At 39.4% G+C, this 23,220-nt stretch overlaps 1 protein-coding gene across 1 annotated transcript in view; it reads left to right on the top strand.

Annotated features, from left to right (window-relative positions):
- LOC147722517 (enoyl-CoA delta isomerase 2-like) overlaps positions 1-23,220 on the top strand; it is a 945,915-nt gene that overhangs the window by 606,572 nt on the left and 316,123 nt on the right. The window contains exon 5 of the mRNA XM_086966853.1: positions 11,768-11,885. Coding sequence (XP_086822979.1) covers positions 11,768-11,885 — 118 coding nt within the window. The remainder of the gene's footprint in view (positions 1-11,767; positions 11,886-23,220) is intronic.

Consider the following 23,220-nt stretch of genomic DNA (forward strand, 5'->3'; position numbering starts at 1 on the left):
TCTCCTTGATTAGTTTGTATATTTGTGTGGCTTCTTCCGCTGAATAGCCTTTAGTGTTAGCTCTGTTGTCCGTGATTCCGGCTATGGATTCAAACGACATTATGAAATGGTGCTAGCTCCCGTGTTGCAGTGTACAAAAATGACAATATGAATGAGCGGGTGCTGCACTCAGAATAGTCCGACTCAAACTTTATAACCCAATATGTGTGCTGTGTCTGGATTAGTGCCTGCACACTATGACTATAGACTGTATGTGGCCTGGTGCCAAAAGGCCACCAGGGCTCCAACACGCACAACAAAAATTAAGTACTCCTTTTGTCAACATATATGAAAATCACTTCATCCAGTGTTTGTCATGTGAAATTTATGGCATCACAGTTATCATATGCAATTAGTCAATAAATCATGGAATATCCTCAAGATTTACATTTCCATCAAAAATGTGCACATATATATACAAAATTATTAGAAACAATACAATAACACCCAATGCATTTCGGGGCGAAGCCCCTTCGTCAGGGGTCTGTTGAGGGAAAAGGAAAGAGAGGAAAAGAAAACATATTACTCTTGATGCCAGGGAGAACGAATCTAGGTGTATTGAGGATCTTAGTAACGCAAGGCTTACCTTGTTATTGTATTTTATCTAATGTCACTAAATGACATAGGACATTAATCTGATCTGCAGTGATCATTTATTACTGGTCACTGGTTAGAGCAGGCAGACCCTGAAGCAGAGGTCAGACCCGGGACCAGGGTTCGATTCCCGACGCGGCAGGGTGTTGAGCTCAAATGTCCACGGACTCGATAATTCTCGCTTCGGTGCCTGACCTAATCATGGGTTCACACTCTGCAACTCTGGGCATTAAGCTTGCTTAATCTCCACAACGGCCCCCTGCGGCGGGATGCCTGGCTTTCACCTTGGGGATGCCCTGTAGGGGCTATCTCACAGGGAAAAACCAGGACGGGTTCCCAAGGCAAGCGCGGAGATACCCCTTCGGGGGTCGATTCTGGCGCTATATAAGAAATGTAATAATAATAATAATAATAATAAATAACAATCCCCAGTTCATGGAGAAATGGTTCGAAATACTCAACAAATGTTCACTTGATCTCATACTGCTTTTGATAGAGGAACTAGCCAAGACCATTCGAGATCTTGAGGAAGAGATTTTCAACGTTAAAAAAGAACTGTCATCGAGAATTGAGGAAGAACCATGGAGTAAATTTCTTGAAGAACTGGATGGGAGACTGGATAAATATGGGAAGGAGCTGCAAGAAACAAAGCTACGTAAATTTAAGCGAGACACAATCGACTATAAGCTGAATGAAGCTTATACTTGGGCTGAAATATATGCAAAAAGGCGCTACACGGGCAAGAAACAACAAACCGCATCATCCGAGGAGAGTGGAGTATCGGATAGTGAGACCAGTACCACCAGACAGCCTATGAGCAAACAACAACTGCCCAAATCTAAACAGCAAGATTTAACCGCCACAGCAGCAGATACATCAGCTTCTACATCTGTTCCTTTTTTAGAGAAGGACCCTGTCCCAAGCAAACCTCCGGATATTCCAACTGTAGTGAGCGACAGAAAACGCGACGAGGACAAGGAAAAGGAAAAGGAAAAGGAAGTAGAGAAGAAAAAACAGGGGTTAAGGAGTCAGACCAAAATCTCGTAATTAACATTTCCAGTCACCGGCTAACTAAAGCAGAGGAATCATTGCTTAACAAGGGTACAACTTTTGTGAACACCTATCACACCAACCAACTCAAGACTGAAATAGCTCTCTTCAAATTTATAAGAGTTTTAAGACTGAGGCATTTTTTCACGATTCTCAATCCTATCGAGAATGAAGACAACACTTCTGTTAAATTCAAGCCTAAGAGCACTTTTATGGCTCCAATTTCCCACAAGAGTTTAGACACATTTGAACTTCTCGTCAAAACAGACTTGAGCAAAATTCGATACAAGAGGAAAATTAATAATCTAACAAGAGCTGAATACAGTACTCTCCAGTCATTGATCAACAATAAAAAGATAACTATACAAAAAGCTGACAAAGGCGGAGGCCTTGTAATAATGGACTCAAATTTCTACACGGAGAAGGGTCTTGAACATGTACAAGACATAAACACGTATGTCAAATTGGACGGAGATCCAACTGCTGCCATCACCAGAGATCTTGATGCACTATTGGATAAATCAGAGGAATTGGGCTGGCTAGACTCCAGAACTAAGCGATATTTGAGACAAATTTACCCGAGGAGACCCAGGATATACTTTTTGCCTAAAGTGCATAAGGATCTTAAAAATCCTCCATTCAGGCCGATAGTGTCCGGCTGTTCATTCATCTTTGAGAACTTGGGCGTTTTCATCGACACTCACATGCAGTCTTTCATTCGAAAATGACCAACATATTTGGAGGATACCTCTGACTTTTTACGAAGTCTGTCAACCATCAACACCACTGAAGCACTGGACTGGACTCTATGTACGATCGATGTGACATCTTTGTACACATCCATCCCACATAAACAGGGTTTAGAAGCAATTGAGTGGGCTTTACTTCGAGACGATAAATCAGATGAAGAAAAGTGTCTAATACTGCAGTTGTTGGAATTCTGTTTAGAAAATAGCTATTTCACATGGGACAATGAATATTATATGCAGCTCACGGGGACAGCCATGGGTTTTCCGGGGGCCTGTGTATATGCAAACATCTTTATGGCTAAGTTCGAACTGGATTACATTTTGGAAGACTACACTTGGCAAACTGGTCTAGTGTACTACAAGAGGTATATAGACGATGTCTTCTTAATATGGAAAGGATCCACTGTTAATCTGATTCAAAACATCAAAAGCCTAAATCTTGCCAATCCAAGAATTCAATTTACGCACAACATCAGCAAAAAAGCTTTACCTTTCTTAGATGTTTGGGTCGAACTTCAAGGCAATTGCATCAATACAACTCTCTATAAAAAACCTACAGACAGAAACACTGCACTATTATATGGAAGCTTTCATCCTTCAAATCTGATCAATAACTTACCGGTCTCTCAATTCATGAGGATCAAGAGAATATCTTCTGACAAGTCGAGTTGCGACAAAAATATTGAAGAACAAAAACAGCGTTACCTGGATAGAGGATATCCACGAAAACTATTGGAAGCACATATAGACAAGATCAAGACAATCCCGAGGGCTGATCTTTTGAAGAAGAAGACGAAGGAAGAAAACAAAAGGATAGTATTTGTGTCGAAGTACTCCACGGCATCCAGAGACATAAAGCGCATTATCCTAAAGAGGTGGGAAATTGTACAAGTCGAAAAAGACTTTGGCACTCTATTTAGCGATAGACCAATGTTCGCATATAAAAGAGCCCAAAACTTAAAAGAACTATTGAATAAACCCACATGCAGCATGGATTCTACTCAGCAACCCAAGGAATATAAAGGCACTACACGTTGTTACAATTGTAAAAATTGTAACAATGTAATACCTGGAAACATTCTACTACATCCACGGACAGGCGAAAAAATTAAATTAAGACACAGTACAACTTGCAACTCAGAATATGTGGTATATTCAATTAAATGCCCATGTGGGCTCATATATGTTGGAAAGACAGAGCGCAAGCTCAAACTGCGATTGTCTGAGCATAAAAGCCGCATTCGAAACAAAAATTTAACATCGCCTCTTGCAAAGCACTGGTGGGAAGCCGGACATACCATTGCACAGTTGAGATTTCAGGTGATCGAATTGATTCCACAGCGATTAGGTCTGGATAACTCCAAAATTTTGCTCCAAAGGGAAGCGTTTTGGATTGGGAAATTGCAGTCCCTGACCCCCACAGGGCTTAACGACAAAATGGACATGGCATGCTTTTTGTAAATAAATTATAATGTCTGACAGTACCCCCGTAGGACACTCTCACACTGATTCACAATATGCAAACTGAAAAGTGAAGCACACTCTTAGTTCAGTACCACAATAGTATTAGCACCCAAAAGTGTACATCATAAAATAGGTAGATAATGTTTTTATGTTTATCGTAATGTTAAAAAAAGGTTCTTCATTTTACCTTCTATCTACTTAGATTGTAAATAGGCAGCCAATGTTATACGTTCACAGCTTAATGTAAACTACATTGTTTGTTTTCACTTTCTTTCTTTCATACTTTATAAACTTGCCAGCTTTAGCATTATTTTGTTTTGCTTCGCATGAGAGACCCCGGACTAGTAAGGTCAATTACGTTTCACTTTTGGCCACTTTCGCAAACACCATTTAAAAATGGCAGACACATTTCCTTTTAGTCTCATTTCTATGTCGGATTCTCGACATAAACATCATAAAGGGACTCTGTTTGTAAAATGTTGTCTCGAACGAAACGCGGACGCGGGAGCCCTTTTTTTGAACTGCAAAGCTGCTTGAAACTGGTAAGAGTTTTTTACCGTTTCAAATACTTAATGGCTGGACATCTTGCCCGTACGACAGCTTGAGTAACCCCAGCACGTAACTTTCTTTTTCAGGCAGGGTCGCCGATTTTTGATTCACAAATCCTAGCGGGAATAGTTCAACTTTCGAACCCGCAGGTAAGCGGTTGCGCATTAACCCAGATTAAGCAACGCTAAGAAAATGCTTTCCGTTATAGAATTCTAAAGCCCACACATCGGCTTTACTGTTTTACAGGCAACTTCATTTTACAGAGTATAGGAGTGGGGTCGAGTATAAACAAAGTACCCTACAGGTAAATCTTTATTATTCTTTACTCCAAAAAAACTTATTAGTTGTTGAAGAATTTCCTTCGTTATGAGACACTAAGGAGTTCACTTATTTGCATATTTTAGATTCACCGGATTAAGGCTACTGACAGCAAGTATCAGGTGAGCCTCTGATATCAATAAGGTTAAAGTGAAACAGCATTTTTTTAACCATCTGACAACTCACAAGCTAGTGATCATTTATTACCTTTCACAGATGCAGATCAGATTAATGTCCTATATCATTTAGTGACATTAGATAAAATACAATAACAAGGTAAGCCTTGCGTTACTAAGATCCTCAATACACCTAGATTCGTTCTCCCTGGCATCAAGAGTAATATGTTTTCTTTTCCTCTCTTTCCTTTTCCCTCAACAGACCCCTGACGAAGGGGCTTCGCCCCGAAATGCATTGGGTGTTATTGTATTGTTTCTAATAATTTTGTATATATATGTGCACATTTTTGATGGAAATGTAAATCTTGAGGATATTCCATGATTTATTGACTAATTGCATATGATAACTGTGATGCCATAAATTTCACATGACAAACACTGGATGAAGTGATTTTCATATATGTTGACAAAAGGAGTACTTAATTTTTGTTGTGCGTGTTGGAGCCCTGGTGGCCTTTTGGCACCAGGCCACATACAGCCAAGAAAAGAAGAAAGCCATAAAGAGAATAAAAAGCAGATAAAGATGGAAAAGGAGCCCAAAATTATGAGATGAAACGAAATGTGAGAAGCAGAAGGAGCAAATAAATAAAGAGAGTCTGAAGAGAAAGAGGAAAGAAAAAAAGACAGGGAGCAAAGAGAGGAGAAAAGGAAAGGCAGTGGAGGATAGAACTCCACCAGAAGAAATATCAAGAAGAAGATGGCCAAGAGTCCGTAGACTCGAGTTAAGGAGCGATGTAAAGGGGGAAGCATTAAAGAGGGAGAGGGGGCAACGAAAGGGAAGACAGCCACACAGGAGTAGAACACCAAGAAAGGAAAGTGATAAACTGGGACAGAAATAAGAGATTAAAAAAAAACATGGTGGAAATTAAGCGGAATAGGATGAAAAAGAAGTTACCATAGAATCATAATATGAGAAGACAAAAAGGAAAATACATACGGAGAAAAATATTAAGGGGCTTACCATACAACGGGAAGGATCAGGATTGTGGGGCAATACAGCACACATAGGACTCATAGGAGGGCAAAGATGGAGGGGAAACCAGCAACAGGACTAGGAAAAAATACCTGAAAGACACAAAGGTGATAATGAGAAGCGACAAAACAAATAACAGGGAAACAGCAAACACTGAATGAAAAACAGTAACAGGAGGTTTGAGGAATTAAGACAAACTACGGAAATATCAGAAGATATTCATGGCTTGCTGGGTTCCATCTGTTCCCCTCCGTGTGAATGAATAACCTTGCAAAGGTCAGCTGGGTCTTCAAAGCTAAAAGTTCTTTCTTTGTATGTGACCTTGAAGGAGTAGGGGTGAAACAGTCCATAACGGGCATTCATTGAACGAAGTGCAGGTCTCAGATCAAGGAATTCCTTCTGATGACTGGCCGTAGCTTTAGAGACATCTTGGCTAAGGAAGAGTCTGTGGCCAGGCCATACGAGTTGTTTATGCTGCTTTGCTGCGTTGAGAATAGCAATGAGGTCAGAGTAGAGGAGGAAATAAGCAATGATACCGTGTGGTTTAGTAGGGGTTGAGGCATTTCGAGGCACGAGCCTATGCGCCCTCTGAATGTTGAAGTCCGTAGTTTTAGGAAGACCAACAAGCGGAAGGATTTGCAACTTCAAGAATGTTATTAGATCATTAGCCTCGGAATTCTCTGGAATGCCATACAAGCGTAGGTTATTGCGCCTATTTCGCTTTTCCAAATCCTCCGAAGTCTTTTTCAATTGACTGACCTCTTTGTGTAGGGTTTCAACTGTAGTCATCACATCTTGGACATCGCTGACCTTCTGCTCCAGATCAGATAATCTGGAATCAAGGCCAGTCCATTTGTCCTCAATGGGCTGTATGGCAGCTGCAGTGTCAGACATAAAGGGCTTGAGGAGGCACAGTTCTTCCATAATGTCTTCCAGTGTGAGTGGAAGAGGCGACTTGGAGGGAGATGGCGGGTCATGTTTAAGGTGTTTACTGGTGCTAGCCTTAGTGTCCTTGCGAGCTCCGGTAGTGGGACCCTGGGACTTCTGAGCAGGTTCCATGGTAATAGCAGATGCAGAGCGATAGGCAAAACAATGCAGCAGTAAAGTCTGACAGAGGGCAACAATGAAAAAAATCCAGAAGATAATGTGAAGAGTCCCAGAATATTTCAAGAAAAAATTAGGTTTTTCTGAAGAGTATGCGTTCAGGAGGGCGCACTATGAAGGCAAGAGCAGGAGAAATAACTGTGCTAGAACAGAATGAAAGCGTGACCTCAAATGCAGCAAAAGTCCCAAAAAATTGGCTAGCAGTTGAAAGGGATGAAAAAAAGACACATTGCCCCACTAAAAGTATCAGTATTAAGCAGGAGAAATAAAGAATGGGGCCAAAGTGCAAAAAAAATGGCGCAGCAACATCGCACTGAGGAGAAGAGAAGTGCGTAGGTAAAATTACCTAAAATGGCGGCCGCCGGAGCTCCGCGAAAAACGAGAGCCGAAAAAGATACCAAATGACTTCTCTGAGGTCCATCAATGGAGGAGAGCCGTCCCCCTGTGTTCCGACATCGGAATCCAACGTCGGACGGAGATATGAGGGGGTAGAAGAGGTCCCTGACAGCGGAGGGCTGCGCAGTGTAACGGAGACTCCTTAAGAGGCGGCCATCTTGCTTCGCCACTCGCCGTGTCTCTCACTCCATTCTTACCCTAAAGTAAATGTTCCTAATCAGCTATGACTATCTCTAACAATAGTGGCACCAGCAATATCCTAAAAGGATGTACTATTCAATTGGGTCTAATGTTTGCAAACATTACATTCATAAATAAATAAACAAACATAAAGGGGACCCCATATGGGCAAAGCTCCTGAAACTCATTTACACAATGAGGCAAGTAGACAACTCCCCAGAGGTCGACTATGCACCTGAATAACAATCATAAGCTGCTATCCACAGGGTTTGTGCAGAGGCTGTCAAGGAGAGTTATTCCTATGAGGCAACAAAGGTAACCCTCAACTTCAGGTCACAGCTAGGGTTTCTCTGAAAGGAAACAAATGTTCGGTTTGAAGGATCTTTCATGGTTAGAGGCCTTACAAGCTCTGCCAAAAACCAAACATCCAAGAGAACTTCTGAAGATAAACGAGACAAACGAAGCATTGAAGGAATGGCATAGTCACTGATCTGGTTCTGGACTTTTAACCCCATTTAAGATTAACAGCCTTCTACAAACCTACCAATCTAGATTTAGTCAGTTGTGCAACATAGAAACCACAACTTCCCCGGTGATGATGATGCTCTGCAGATCACAGACAAAGGGAAAATCTGCTTCGCCTGCCATCAATATTTGACACTGTTAATCTTCAAACCCTTCTGAACATCAAGTAAAATAAAACAGGAATCAATTTCAACAGAAAAAAGAACGTAGTTGTTCAGACAGTGTCCTTCAATTCTTGAACCTATCATGGTAAACTGTGGAATCCATCACGCTCCACCTGTTACCCCGCAATTTATAATGTCCACATGGAATTCAAGGGTACTTTAATGACAGACAAGAATATCAACATTCAGCAATATGCCTGCAACACTGAGCAATACTAACGAATGATGTCAAACAACATAAATCAGTTGAAGACCTGCTTCGGGAAGTTTGATTCCAAAACTCAACAGCGGTGCCTGGTTCTTCAGTTTACACAATATCTGAAAAAAAAGACATTACTCAGAACTCAAATCTGACAGCAGTCACTCTCGAAAGTGAAATCACTTCTTCCTTGAAGTTGAATTCAGAACAGCAGTCCAAATATTAATCCTCTCCCATCTTGGCAGAGGAAACGCTCTACAACTCACTATCCAACAAATCCCACCACTCACTTAATAGGCATCTTCCATGCTGCTAATCTCCTCATCACTAGGATCTGGAACCATGGCCGGATAACACTGACATTTAGAGACTTCCAATGACAAATCTGTCACTGAAAAAACATTCATGGTCACAGGAAACAAATTGTGTGAGTTGCACAACCCACATCAACCGATAGGAGTCCAGTACATGCAGAAAGGAGAGACCAAGATACAGAAGAACTTAGAATATGTAACACCGCTATGGTAATACTCAATTTTTACGCTCTTCTCTCGTCAAGAAAAGAAACAAAATCCTCAATCAACACCACATCTTTGCGCAACTATAGCTCACCTTTCCCTAAGGGTCCCAACATAGTGCACACTAAAGCCTCTCTGTCACCCCTTCTCTGAAGCAACCCAGAGTGCTCATTTAAATTTAGAGTGCTCAATTTCTCTTCAGCACAATGAATAATTCCAAATGCATACATAATATATGGGAGATTGCCGGTGACACCACACAGCCATTCCAAGTAAACAAAGGATCTCACCAGGATTGTACCCTAGCCCCCTATTTGCTTTCATTGCAGATATGTTTGGTACTCAAGGAGGTCAGTAACTGTATTCATTCCAGAAGAGAAGAACTCTGGGGCCATTCGAATCTCTCATAGTTGTCAACAGTCAAAAAAGGTTCTAACAAAGACTGCTGAGACTTCCATCTAGCACCCCTATACCTCCTTTGTATCTTGATCTGGGGATTTCTGATATACTTTCCCATGCGAAACGTACACCTTTATTGTATTAAACTAGAGTTTGGGGTATCCAGAGCTCAGCTATCTGATGGACGCCCTCAGTGGTATCCTGAATCATACCAGTAGCTGCCCCCTTTGATTGTTTGGATATGTCAGGAACATGCTGGGACAAATTGGCCTTTCCCACTTCTAGGACTTTCCCAACAGGGTTATGTCTGATAGAGAAGACGGTGTACAAACTCTGGTTGGGAAAGAATCATGTCGCTAAATGCCAACAAGGCAATATTGATAAGGCTTTTTTGTCACTAAATGCATATTACTATTTCAGAATTTTATAGATGAGGGTACTAAAAGTGACGTTTTGCTGGCGATAGGGGCTCGTAAATATGCCCTGAAGAATGCAAAAATAGGAAGTCAGTGACAGAAGGTATCAGAAAGAATTGAATGACACATGTTGAATGATCGAGCAAATACTACACTACAGTGGAGGTTGAGGAACCAAGGAGTCACTACAAAATGGTGCAGTTGCAGAAAGCAAGGCTGCAAGACAATGCTGGCTCAAGAAACTAGGATACACTGGAAACCATTGCAGGTTCAAGAAACAAGCATAGCTAAGGAATCTCTGGAAGCAGAAGGTAAGCCAAACATGAATACTGCCACAATAGCCAACACTGGACTGAGGAAAACAGTCTTGAAATTGGTCACAAATGGAGCACATGCATCAGATATGATCAATCTAGCAAAAGCCACCCACAGGTGTGATTATTTTCTGTATTATTCCTTAGCCTCTAAGGATAGAAAAGAAGATGTGAGCAGTGGATTGTTAAAATTAGAGGCCTTGGAAGAAGAAGTATGCATACTGCCACAAAGTAGGGCATGTGCAAAACAACAAAGTGATGGAAGGAATGCTTGAATTCATTTCAACCACTGGATATTGCTCATGCTACGTTGCTAAAGCATAACTGGTAAGCCGAAACACGAGCCCTTGTATTACATCAAATGTGTACTTGTACGTGTCAATCTATTTTATGTTCCTGTGCTCCTCACCAAGAACCAATTACAATTGCTTGAATAGAATCTTCCGTATCTATCTCTTTCTAAAGGTACATCTTTAATTGTTTATAGTACCCCATCCCCTTTGAATACATGTTGAAATGCTGAAGCTAGATGGTAATGTCACAGAATGTATACCATCATTTGCCTTCACTCATTTAAAAGCTACATGGCTTGCTCTTCCTTACTGCAAAATGTACCTGTTCTTGCTGCATGCTTTGAACTCAGGTGCATAATTTGTCCTTTACTGCTGCATATTTTCAGACGCCCTGATAATAGGGATGTGAGGCAAGGTGTAAGGGTATAATCACTGGCGTAACGAAAAGTGAGGGGGCCTCCCTGCACGGTACTGAGAGGGGCCCCCTCCGGGCTCAATCAGGAGCTCTCCGGCCAGAGGGGGCCCCTTTGAACTAGAGGCCCCCCGGACCGCGGGGGCTGCAAGGGCCTGTGTTACGCCCCTGGGTATAACGCACACATTGCCCTCAATTCTTTTACCGCTTTGCAACAAGTTTGGTTTACTTTTGAAAGCAAAATGTTATTCTGGGATGCTACTCAATACAAATTAGGATTTGCATTGGAAAGTTTCCCAAAGTAATGGAAAGCTGTGATATGCGCTGCCTTGCATTACCCTGAGTCAAGGAGGCGTTTCAAGGGTGATTCATGGGACTTCCCAAGCATCCGTCCATAGGTTTTGATGCAAATCGCTATCATTCGTATATATGTAAACAGGAATGTGCCCCAAAATCCTGCGTCACTTGGAGGCAGGAGTATTGAGGAGAAATATTTTCATTTCTACTCGTTTTTCCGACGTTACATGCATGCAGCATCGAACAGCAAACATGCCAAGCATGAAAAGTGTTAAAGGGCATTTCTTGTACTGGAGGTCCCATTCCAGTACAAAAACCATTCCTTACAGAACACACAGCCCTGCACTATGGTGCCAGGGTGTATTCCCTGGCACACATCAGCCTAAAGTACACCAGCGCAGGGAGGACAAACAGTGCTGTATAGAGTTTATCTGGTGCTGTTCTGCTATCTCCCTTTCACAAAATGCAGCACAACAACTTAGCTGTGATGCAGCACAGCAACTTTAATTGCTGCAATGCTTTGAATGAGGTTTTCATAAATCTAGGCCTTTGTGTTTCTCCTCATGTAACATACGCATGCCTTGAGAGAAAATAACAAGAGATTGGTATATTTTATGTTTTTCATTTTCCATCCTCAGGTTTATCAGTGCATTTGTTGACTTCCCGAAGCCTCTAATAGCAATGGTGAACGGTCCTGCAATTGGCATCGCTGTAACAATACTGGGCTTGTTCGATGTTGTGTATGCCTCTGAGAAGGTAAGTCATGCCTCCTTTATCGAAATATATTACTTCTAAATATAAATGTGTAGATTTTTTTAGGGTGAAAATATGTCCCATAGGCAAGCGAGCTTGGGTAAGAATCCCCCCCAAAGTAGCCCTGCATCTTGCTTCATGGAGGTCTTTAGGGGTCTTCAGTGGTAGCAGCACCTGCTCCTGGTTTGCACATTGGGGGCCTCATCTACAAGAAAATGAGACAGCGTGGCGCCGCAAGGCATTTAGCTGTACCGTGCTGTGTCATTTTCAAAGCACATGGATGCATTGTGTTAACAACAATACAACGCATCCCTGTACTTTCCCCTATGCTGGCACACAATTGGCTGCCATGCACTAGCGTCATTTTACAAGGGTTTCAGCGGGGACAGAGTCCTGCACAAAAACAATAATAAATTGTATTTTCCTCTTTCTATGTGTGCTGCAGAGTCCAGTGCGCTGCCAGGTGCATCAAAAAAAGTGATGTACCAGCTGCTCAAAGGGCTTGTAAATAAACCCCGAGGACCTTTGGCCTCAAAGGCTGGGCCAAGGCTCCCTTTAGACATTTTTTTAAATTCAGAGTCACACCGATCTGGGTTATTTGGTAGTCTACTTCATAAAATAAACATATTCCAAAGTAGAAAACTTAACGTTTTTTTAATGCAATTGTAACTGGACAGTGGCTGTATTTGCCTAAGGTCTCTAGTCTGCTGCTCTGGCAAGGAATAATTATTGAGAAAAGTAGCTTCCCGCAGTGAGCATTAAAAAACATTGTTTTCATTCAAAAGTTTAACAAAAGTTCATAAATATGCAGACTGACAGAGAATGTTCTCTTTTCCTTGCCTCCCTGCCTTTCAAATAGTACTCATTACAATACTATTATAATGGCAAAGTCTCAGTGCCTGTGCAGTTGCTGGGCCTATAAAATACATGCCAGCCTCCTGTGAAGTAGCAAGTAGGCAGTGGCAGCAAGTTACTTCACCTGGTGAGTAAGATATTTACAGCATCTCTTACCGTTGCATGACAGTACCCGGTCCTTTAACAAGACAATTTCCTTCACAAGTAGTCGAAGAGTCATGAAGTCAGGTTGCACACCCTTGGCGCATAAATTAATGCTTCGTTTGTTACTGGATGGAAATCATCTGTAAGCTTCAAGGCTATAAGTGATATTCAGACGGGTATGGATTACTGGATCCTTGTGCCCTATGCCATGTGCACATTAAAGGAATATTTGGAAGAACTGCTAGTATATGTAGAATGAGTCAGAAAGTCATTGTGGGTTTGCAAATACGAATCTCTAGAACGCTGGAGCTAACATCTGAAGAAGGCGTGCCTGACACCCATACCTTGATGATGGGCAGGGACTAACTATTTCCAAGGGCTAAAGTGCCTTGTGACTGGACCTGAGCATGTCTATATAACTGAAGTAAGGGCAGAAACATGTCGGCAAAAATTCCAAATATCTACCAACATCCTGTAAGAGATTAAACTAGCCAGGTAAATCATATTTCCTATGCATATCCAACAGCTTCTAACGTTTTTATTGATTACCTAGTATAATCCTAAACACGCAATACTTCTTATATTACTAACGTGTGCCTATCTTCTAGGAGTTTATGTCAATCCCAGTGCTTCGCTAATTCGAAAAATCCTAACAAATGCCCCCTAACACCTTTATTTTGAGAGTACTTGGAAGGCGATAGTGCATCTAGTAAATACAAATTTTGCAGCAGCATGCAGTATTGGTGTGGTGTTACTTCGCCATTCTGAGTTCTGCATTTTTGAATATGTTGCTTATTTCCTCCCCAAATCCAAATTGCAGAACATGCGGGCGGTAACTCTCATGATGAATTCTCATGATGAGTATTTTGCGTTGGCACACAATAATTCCTTAATGTTGTAATTCTGATTCGAGTGCAAACTATTTTCTATGGCCCAATCATGACGAGTTCAGGTTAACCTGCTTAAACCCAGGCAGATGTACGGTAAGGAAAAATACATTTATTGTTTCGTTAACTTAAAGAAACTTAATAAACACTTCATCGGACATTAATTTCTGATGTAGAAGTAGTCAAATAATATACGTTATTTCAGAGTGCATAGGGCTAGCAAGAGCTGGAAAACAACAGAACAGTTTAACACTGTGACCAACACCTGCCGGTCGAAACGCGTAGGTGGAGGAGAGAGCTGTTACTGGCAATGGCCTTTTGAAATAACGTGAGCAAGGCCAGTTGTGGCTGAAACGCGTTGGTGGGGTGAAGTGAAATAAACAAGGCTTGAAAAGAATCCTTGTTGTGCCGCCTCCTTTGTATACTCAAATTTCTTTGGGTCAGGATCCGACCCCTGGGAAGAGCACACACTGCGGAGCGCTTTCGACTGGCTTAAGGATCACTTTGTGTAGCGATATATATATATATATATATATATATATATATATATATATATATTCAATGAAAAAACCATTGGTTTTAGGCCATATATAGTTAGGGATTTGCATTTACAAAACCTTATTTTACTCGCATAAAACCATTGACATTCCATATATAGTTAGATGCGCTAACTATATATCGCGCACCCGCAATCCACTGCTGATGATGTCACATATTACATCATTCATGACATGGTTAGTGACATCACTGATGACATCACTGATGACAACATCCAGTGACTGGATGTTTCTGTAAAGTTAACATATGTCTTACATATTGAAGAATGAGTGGATGTATAAGTGTCTGGATGAAGGATTTAGTAGGTGCATGACTGACTGTATGAGTGAGTGATTAAATGTGTCTCACTGAGTGCATGAGTTAGTGACTAAACTGTTTTAATTTGTGCATCATTATATCTGTTGTTCTACAAACTGCTACATATGTTGATCAGTAGCTATATGAGTAACTGTATGGGTTATTCATTGGTTGTCCAAGTATTTGTATGGGAAACTGAGTGTGTGTGTATGGGTGGCTGGGAGGTGTGTGACTCTGTACATAGATGTGTGAGTAGTTGATTCACTATATGTATGGGTTCAAAAGTGCATGTGCAAACAACTGTATGGGCGGTTGACTGTGCATGAGTGTATTAGTGAGTGAATGGATATCTCAGTGCTACATGTCAAAGTAAGTACATATGTAAAACACAGTACATGTGAGAGTTGACATATATAAATAACTGTGCATAAGAGCCAGTGAATGTGTGAGTGGCTGTATGGATCATTGTGAACATGTATCAGGGATTGTATAAGAGAGTAAAGTAAATGTGTTAGTATATGTTTGAATAAGTAAGGTGTGTATAACTGTATAGTTGAGAAAATGGAGGTGTGATTGATTTTTTGCATAACTGACTAGGTGTGTGAGTAACTCCATGGATGAGTGACAGTCTGTGACTGTCTATTTACACTGATTGTATCTAAGGTTATGTTAGAGTCTGAAGAGGTTCATGGTATTATCACATGCATGATATCATCAGTGATGTGATCAGTAATATCAAATGAGATGTCATCAGTGATGTCATTTGAGATGTCATCAGTGATGTCATTTGAGATGTCATCAGTGATGTCATCAGTGATGTCACTAACCATGTCATGAATGATGTAATATGTGACATCATCAGCAGTGGATTGCGGGTGCGCGATATATAGTTAGCGCATCTAACTATATATGGAATTTCAATGGTTTTATGCGAGTAAAATAAGGTTTTGTAAATGCAAATCCCTAACTATATATGGCCTTAAACCAATGGTTTTTTCATTGAATTTTCAAGGTTTTGTAAATGCAAATTCCTAACTATATATGGACTATAACCTATGGTTTTTTCATTGAATATATATATAAGTCAGCGATATTCATGCATTATCCAGCAAATGCTCTTAGCCATGTTATCCACCTCCCATTAAATAACATGACTAAGAACTGCTCAGGGCCCCATGAGGAACGCTTTCCATTTAAAAAGGAAAAAATAACATCATAGAAAAGAATCGTTTTTAAACACAGCATATAAATCAATTGTATACCTGCATTCAAGAGGAAATGACTGAAAATGTCCTTGAGACACATGAAAGCGTTTTCTGGAATGCCCTAGCACCATTTTTTGGACATTATTAACATGGCTATGTAACTCCCATAATCAAAATCTAAATTTGCCAAGCGCAGGTGGGAGCGTATTTACAAGACACTTGCCCCATGAGGAATGCTTTCCATTTAAAAAGGAAAAAATAACATCAAAGACACTCAAATGCCTTATAAATATGACCCAAAACAACCTATGAAGCTCTAGCAGTACATATCCAGAAATGTAATTGATTTCAAAAATGGTTTTTAAAAACAACATATCTGTTTCAGCTTACATAAGAGACCATGGAATGGGCTTCATATACAACAATAACTTGTGTTACTGCATGCCAGGATGCTACACCGAATATGCAATTACAATTTCTCAAAGTAACAAAATCTATTTCTATATCACTACAGACAAAGCCACAGTTTTAAAACACAGCTTTCTTTATCATTTTCTCCTTAAATCATACTATTCTCTATCTAAATTAAATAAATCTTTTCTCACCTTAGCAAATACTTTTTGAGTTTAGAAAACAGTCTCAGAAATACACCAAATTGTCTTCAGCAGAAGAAAAAGGATGCACTCCAAAGGCTGCAGCTATTGAAAGCACAAAAATACAGATATTCATTTCACATATCTCTCATATTAGCCAATCATAACTCTTCCCTCACTTTTTTCAAATCAAAACCCTTCCCCCCTCTGCCCTCTCTGCCTTTTTTCCATAGCAACGACCTCCTGGAAGACCTCTCATGTTTGCAAATTCACACAACAATGTTTCAATTGAACTCTGAACTCTCAGTGCACCTGCGTATCCAGTGCAATCTTTCATTAAAAGTTTCTTCCTTGACCATTCAAATTACATCTTTCAAAGAACACATCCATGCACCCTAACTTTCTGTTTTCAGAAATGGAAATGCACCAATCACTGCTAATGAATCATTAGCATTGGAAATCCACAGTTTTTTTCTTTACAAACTCCTACTGTTTCAACTGCCCTTTCATTACCACACTTCATCTGACTGCAGCCCAACCTTCTCCCACCATGTTTAAGGTCTGGATTGTTGGACATAGTTACATCCACTGGGCTCAAAGGTATGCTGACAACAGAAATTTACACAACCTCAATTTACAAGATGTGGAAATTAAGTGGGTGGGCCAAAGAGGATTAAAATGTCACCAATTGATACCATTGGTGAAAACCTTTATGCATTTGCCAAAACCTGACCTGTTAATAGTGCACTGTGGAGGTAATGATTTGGGCACTTTGACAGGGGTAGGTCTGGAAATGCTTTTAAAGGACACCTTTGAGCAATTAATGGCACTTTTTCCTCAAACTGCCTTGGTATATTCCAATATATGCCAAAGACAGAAATGGAGGTGGTCCAACCAATTTTGTCCACAAATTGAAAAAGCGAGGAAGCATGTAAACAAATCTGTTTCAGCTTACATGAGAGACCATGGAATGGGCTCCTTGTTCAACAATAACTTGCGTTACTACATGCAAGATATCTACAGAGGAGATGGAATTCACTTCTCAGATGAGGGCAACAGAATTTTCATTCTGAATTTAAGACTGTGCATTGGTACCTACTTATAAGTACCTAAATGTACCATAAACCCAAAAGCTCTTCTCAGAGCTACCCTTTATCTGATCACTCACAATTAATACTTTTCTCTAACTTATTTCTGTAATTTTCAACAAACTACGCTCAAAGAGCGCTACCCGGTACGCGAACTGGAAGCTAACCGCGCAACATTTTTAAAAAAATGTTTTTTCTCCGCACATATGGTCCTCCTCAGCCACCCTCAGAAAACCTGGGGGGTCAAAATACTTGTACCGTGTCCCCTTCTACCTTTTCTGAACATTATTTACCCTCCATTTTATATCTTAATTCGACCGAAACACAAAATGGTGGACTCCCGTTACGCTCCTAGTTCGCGGACCAAACCGCTTCCCGGGAAGCGGTCCAAAAAAAGGTGGGAAAGTAATTCACAGAAAAACGACTGGAGACACTCTCACCAAATATAGATTAGCTTATACTACATAACAATCCCTTTCATTTTCACAAATTTGATTGAAATTCCATTTAGCCATTAAGCCTGTAGACCTCTCTAAATACCTTGAGGTAAATTACTTCACAAAACACATCTGAAGTGTTGGAATTGACAACCAATGAAAATGTTACTTTCATTTTCTACTTTTATTACCTGATATTTGATTGGTTATATACCTGAATATATATAAAGGAAGAGAAGAAAACACAGCCATTTTGACTACTACTTCTTGTTGTACATCACATTTCAATAGTTACCTAACACTTCAACTTGTTTCTGAAGGTAAGTTGTTATTTTTAAAACTGAAGTATATTGTGCACTATAACCTGATATGGTAGACTTTTTCTGATAGATATACACTATCCCTCTGTAGTAGTTATGGATTTAGATAGACTTCTCTGTTATAGTTATGAATGGAGTTAGGCTTCTCTTCGTTAAATTACATACACTTTTTTATAGTCCTATTTCCACTCTGATACTATACACTGCCAAAAGAAAAATTCACTGATAAAAACTGCCTATCTAAAATTAATCCCAACAGTGCCCTATCTCTACTAATATATATTTTTTTATTCAAAATTTCAGGCAAAATGGAAGGCGAGCAACAAGTTACATTTTCAATTGAACTGAAGGAGAGCAGCCAAGACAAAATTGATGATTTTATGGATCAAAGTAGAGACCACAAACTTCTACAATGTGTTGAAGCAGTGGATAACCTGCTTCAAAATGAGAAAATGTTACACCCTATATTCAATTTTGACATTTCTGACACTGAAATGTTACAAAGTTTAATGAAGTATGAAACACAATCAAAATAAAAAAAAATTTAAAAATAAAGAAAACAAAAAAAAAACAACAAAAACAACAAACAATTAACATACAGTATTAGAAAAGTCTATCATTCTTTTATCCTTATAGTACGCTGCCCAGAACGCTTCCCGGTTCGCGTACTAGGCGCTCACCACGCAAAAATATATATATTTTTTTTTTTTGCCCTGCTGGGACCTTTTACAACCTCCACATAAAACCTAGGGGGTCAGGGAGGATCTACTATGCCCCCTTATGGTAATTTCCCCCTTTGTTTTGGCCTCCTCTTGTCTCTCGATCCTACCGAGAGACAAGATGGCGGCCGCTCCGGACTGTTTAGAATGTTGACAGACACCGAAAAGCCAATCAGCTTTCCGTGCGCAAAGTTCCGAAACGCGAAAAGTACGCGAACCGGATCGCTGCCCGGAGCGCTGTTACAGATATATATCTTGATTTAAACGTTAATTTCTCAAAATCCACTGAAGCACATATATTGAGACATAGCAAAGGCACATCGGGCTAACAGTCCCTACAATTTTGCCAAGTTTCGTGGAAATCCATTCAGCCGTTCGGGCTAAAAGTGAGTCCAACCGCCCTATGGAAATTAACATGGGAAAAACGCGTTTTGGGACCCCCCTTTTTTCTCGGCCCCCCCTTGACAAACCCCCCCCAAATTTCCAGGAGCTGCTCAGAAACAAAATGTGCCATTTTCCTGAAAATTTCAGCCGATTCCGTCCACAAACGCCAAAGTTATTAGACATAGAATTTTCAAAAATCCCATAGGGAAAAAATCCTAACTATATATACCTACTGGCGACCGCCAGTAGGTAATATATATATATATGTATATATATATATATATATATTTCCAACAATGTGCCCATGCCCACAGGAGCGCACTCGACATCACTCCACCATCTAGCTTTCACACTGCAGACCGCCTCTCTGCACCAGAATTAATTATTTATGCCAGCGCGTTTTAGAGTAGCAAGACTCCTTCTTACTGGGCTCAAAAGGAGCATTCAAAAACTTGTTGTTTTGCATATACGGTATGTATTCCTTTCCGGAATTTACCACAGATTATTACTGGCATAATTAATGAATTTTGCATTTTGTTAATCTGTGCACTATGCAAACGCCCACTGGGGGAAGTAATAATCAATGGTAAATTCCGAAAAATGAATAAATACCGGATAATCTCTAATGATTTGTATGCCCATCCAGGGCTCTACAACGTCTGTTTGTTAAACATGGCCATATAATTCATGTATTAAGTTTCCTGCTACAAGATGGCCTCTATGTATGCTTATAGTTTAGTCTTTCTTCTTTGTTTTTTGAACATTAGATTGATGTCAATGCATAACTTTATTTAAATTGCTAATGAATTTGGCGCGAGTCACAGCAGATGAAGGAGCGATGCCGAAACGCATCCTGTTTTGATTTATGAATCAATTCTAAAAGAGTCTTGAAAGTGAGTTGTGGAGTGCCGTCCATTCTTTTGCAAGGGTAAAAGAAATTTGGAGCTTGAATATATATATATATATATATATATATATATATATATATATATATATATATATATATATATATATATATATATATATATATAGGGCCTGATTAAGCGTTTGGTGGAAAGGCACCACCATCACTTTTTCAGCTGTCTTCAGCGGTCTTCCCGCTCGCTGCCTTGGTGGTCTGACCACATGATTATTATCCTGGTGGGAACTCAGCTACAAGACCACGGTTGGGCCACCACCACTGTAGAGACCCCTGATACCACGCCAATGGCAGAACTTGGAGGCAGTCCCACCTAGGTTTCCTGCCATCCAGATTATGATCTGCCCTTCTTTCAAGATTTTCCTGGTGTGGACACCAAATGCGCAAGTCATCAGAAAGGCACAAAAAGAGGTGAAAACTCCCACTTTCAGAATCTTTGTCAGATGCCATTGTCCAGGTCCCTCCTGTGCTGCTGCCACCAGATCATGATGCTCTGCAACCCCATCGTCGTCAGATGCAAATGTAGGATTCACTAGCACTTCTCCTACGTAGTGCATTGTAAAAATTTGTTACATTTAACATGCAACAAAATATACAGTACACATGACCTACATATACATTAGGGCACACACACAACATATACATGTGTTTCATATATACACATGCTGGACTTACTTATCTCTCCAGCAGCAAAACATCACTCCGTTGGGACACCACCGCAAAGAGAACAGCAGCCCATTGGGAACATTGTCGAACCAACGGTCTTCTTGGGACTGCTACCATGGCGATACAGTGGTAGGCCGCCAAACTCTTAATCAGGCCCAAAGTCTTTAATAATATGTAACTTATAAGATGTAAAAAAATATTATCAGCAAATTGAAAATAAAATAAGCACACAGATATACAACAAACAAAAATATCTAATGTCATTTAAATATACACATAGAAATATCGTATTTAATACTTGAAACTAAATATGCAAATAATATATATGTACTTAAAATAACAGTAGTTTAAAAAATGTAAATTGCTGCATAAATAATATTATCAGTAACAAAAAATTATATTTGAAGAACGTATGCTAAAAAAGTTACAATTAATTAAATTAATAATATGAATATTAAAAATAACCTCAAATAAAAACTACATTAAAAAACATACATATTTATCAAAAATAAAACATTGAAAAAAATGAAAGCATTTGAAATTAAAAAACAATGCGAAAATATTTACCATACCATATTTTAAAAAATAGGCAGAATGTTACACCTTGCACACAGTTCATTTACTATTTTCATTCCAATGGTCACAAAACCAGGATAAAGGTTTGAACTTTGGAGGGGTTAGATATATTATTTTCAATCCAATATATGCAACTGTAGGGAATGCGTTGTAAACGGGGAGATGTACAATTCACACTGCAATTGAGGCAGCACTAAGACAGATATTTGACTTTGGAGGGGTTAGATTTACTAGTATCCAAAAAATATATATGATTTAAATAATCAATAAAATAACAATAACATATAACTAGCACTTAAACCAAGTTAACAACAATAATAAATATACGTTATACAAATATAATTCCAAATAAGCTTCTAAGAAACATAATACACACTTCTTATAAAATAAAACATGTGCATAATAAATGATTAAATAAATGATTCATATAACTATCAATTAAATATTTAAATATTATGAACATGTGATAAAACAATAACAATTTAAATAACTTCCACCATAATACCCTTCAAACCCAATAACCCAGTTTTCAAATTTAAATGACTAATTACCCTATAAAAATTAAATATACAATTAAATTAGCAAATGTAGCTTAAATAAAAAAGCAATTAAACAGTTATACAATGTATGTGAATAATACTCCATTAATTGTTTAAATTGCAATTAAAATTATTTAGAAATAAAAATCACTAAGTTATAATTCAATTACCTTCCCTTCCTATTCCTTATTCCTCTACAAACCCAACAAGCTGCTACTGAAACTTAAATTAGTGATTCAATTATAAAAAGCAAAACATACATCAACATCAACAAACTAAATGTAATAAATAACATACAAAATAAACTAACAATTTACATAATTAATGACAAATTACATATTTCATTTACAATTTAAATGTATTTACAATAAAAAAGATTCTAATTTAATTGAATTACCATCCCACCTATTCCCCAAAAAGCCACCCACATGCTACTATATAATAAATTACTATTTAGATTAAAATTAAAATAACACTTTTAAAATTACAAATGATGTAAAAAATGACAATTACAAATGATGTAAAAAATGACAATATGAATATAACCTAAAATTAATATAGTAACTAGTTTATCTTAAATTGATCAAAAACGATATTTATTACAATTATATTGAAGTCAACAATAATAAATACAACAAAATTCCTAAACAAATAATCTATACTACTATTATAAAGAGAGAACACAACCCTTTTGGCAAGGTAAACTCGGGAACCACAGCGCCAATCCACACACCCGATACATCCTTGAAATTGTCAGGGTGTGTAGATGGACATAGGCTACATAAAATTAAAATAAAACGTAAATTACAAAAATTAACTTTAAAAACAAAGTAGTCCCCTGAAAGAAGCGCCGGCCGCGACGTCTGCGTCATGACACCGAGAGCACGGGGAGGAGCGGCATTCAGGAGCAACAGGAAGAGCGGAGGACATGATCGCGGGAGGAGCTGCGGAAAGGCGGGGAGGAGCGGCAGACAAGCGGTAATGACCAGCGGTAAAATCAGCAGCGCGAGGAGGAGCGTCGAGTAAGGTATGTGAACCTGGAGGGACGGGCCGAGGGACGTGACCAGCGAGAAGCGGAGGAGCAGTGGAGCGGTAAAATCAGCAGCGCGAGGAGGAGCGGCGAGTAAGGTAAGTGAACCTGGAGGGACGGG

The sequence above is a fragment of the Lissotriton vulgaris genome, chromosome 4_1 (genome assembly GCF_964263255.1).
Source record: "Lissotriton vulgaris chromosome 4_1, aLisVul1.2, whole genome shotgun sequence".
Classification (NCBI taxonomy): Eukaryota; Metazoa; Chordata; class Amphibia; order Caudata; family Salamandridae; genus Lissotriton; species Lissotriton vulgaris.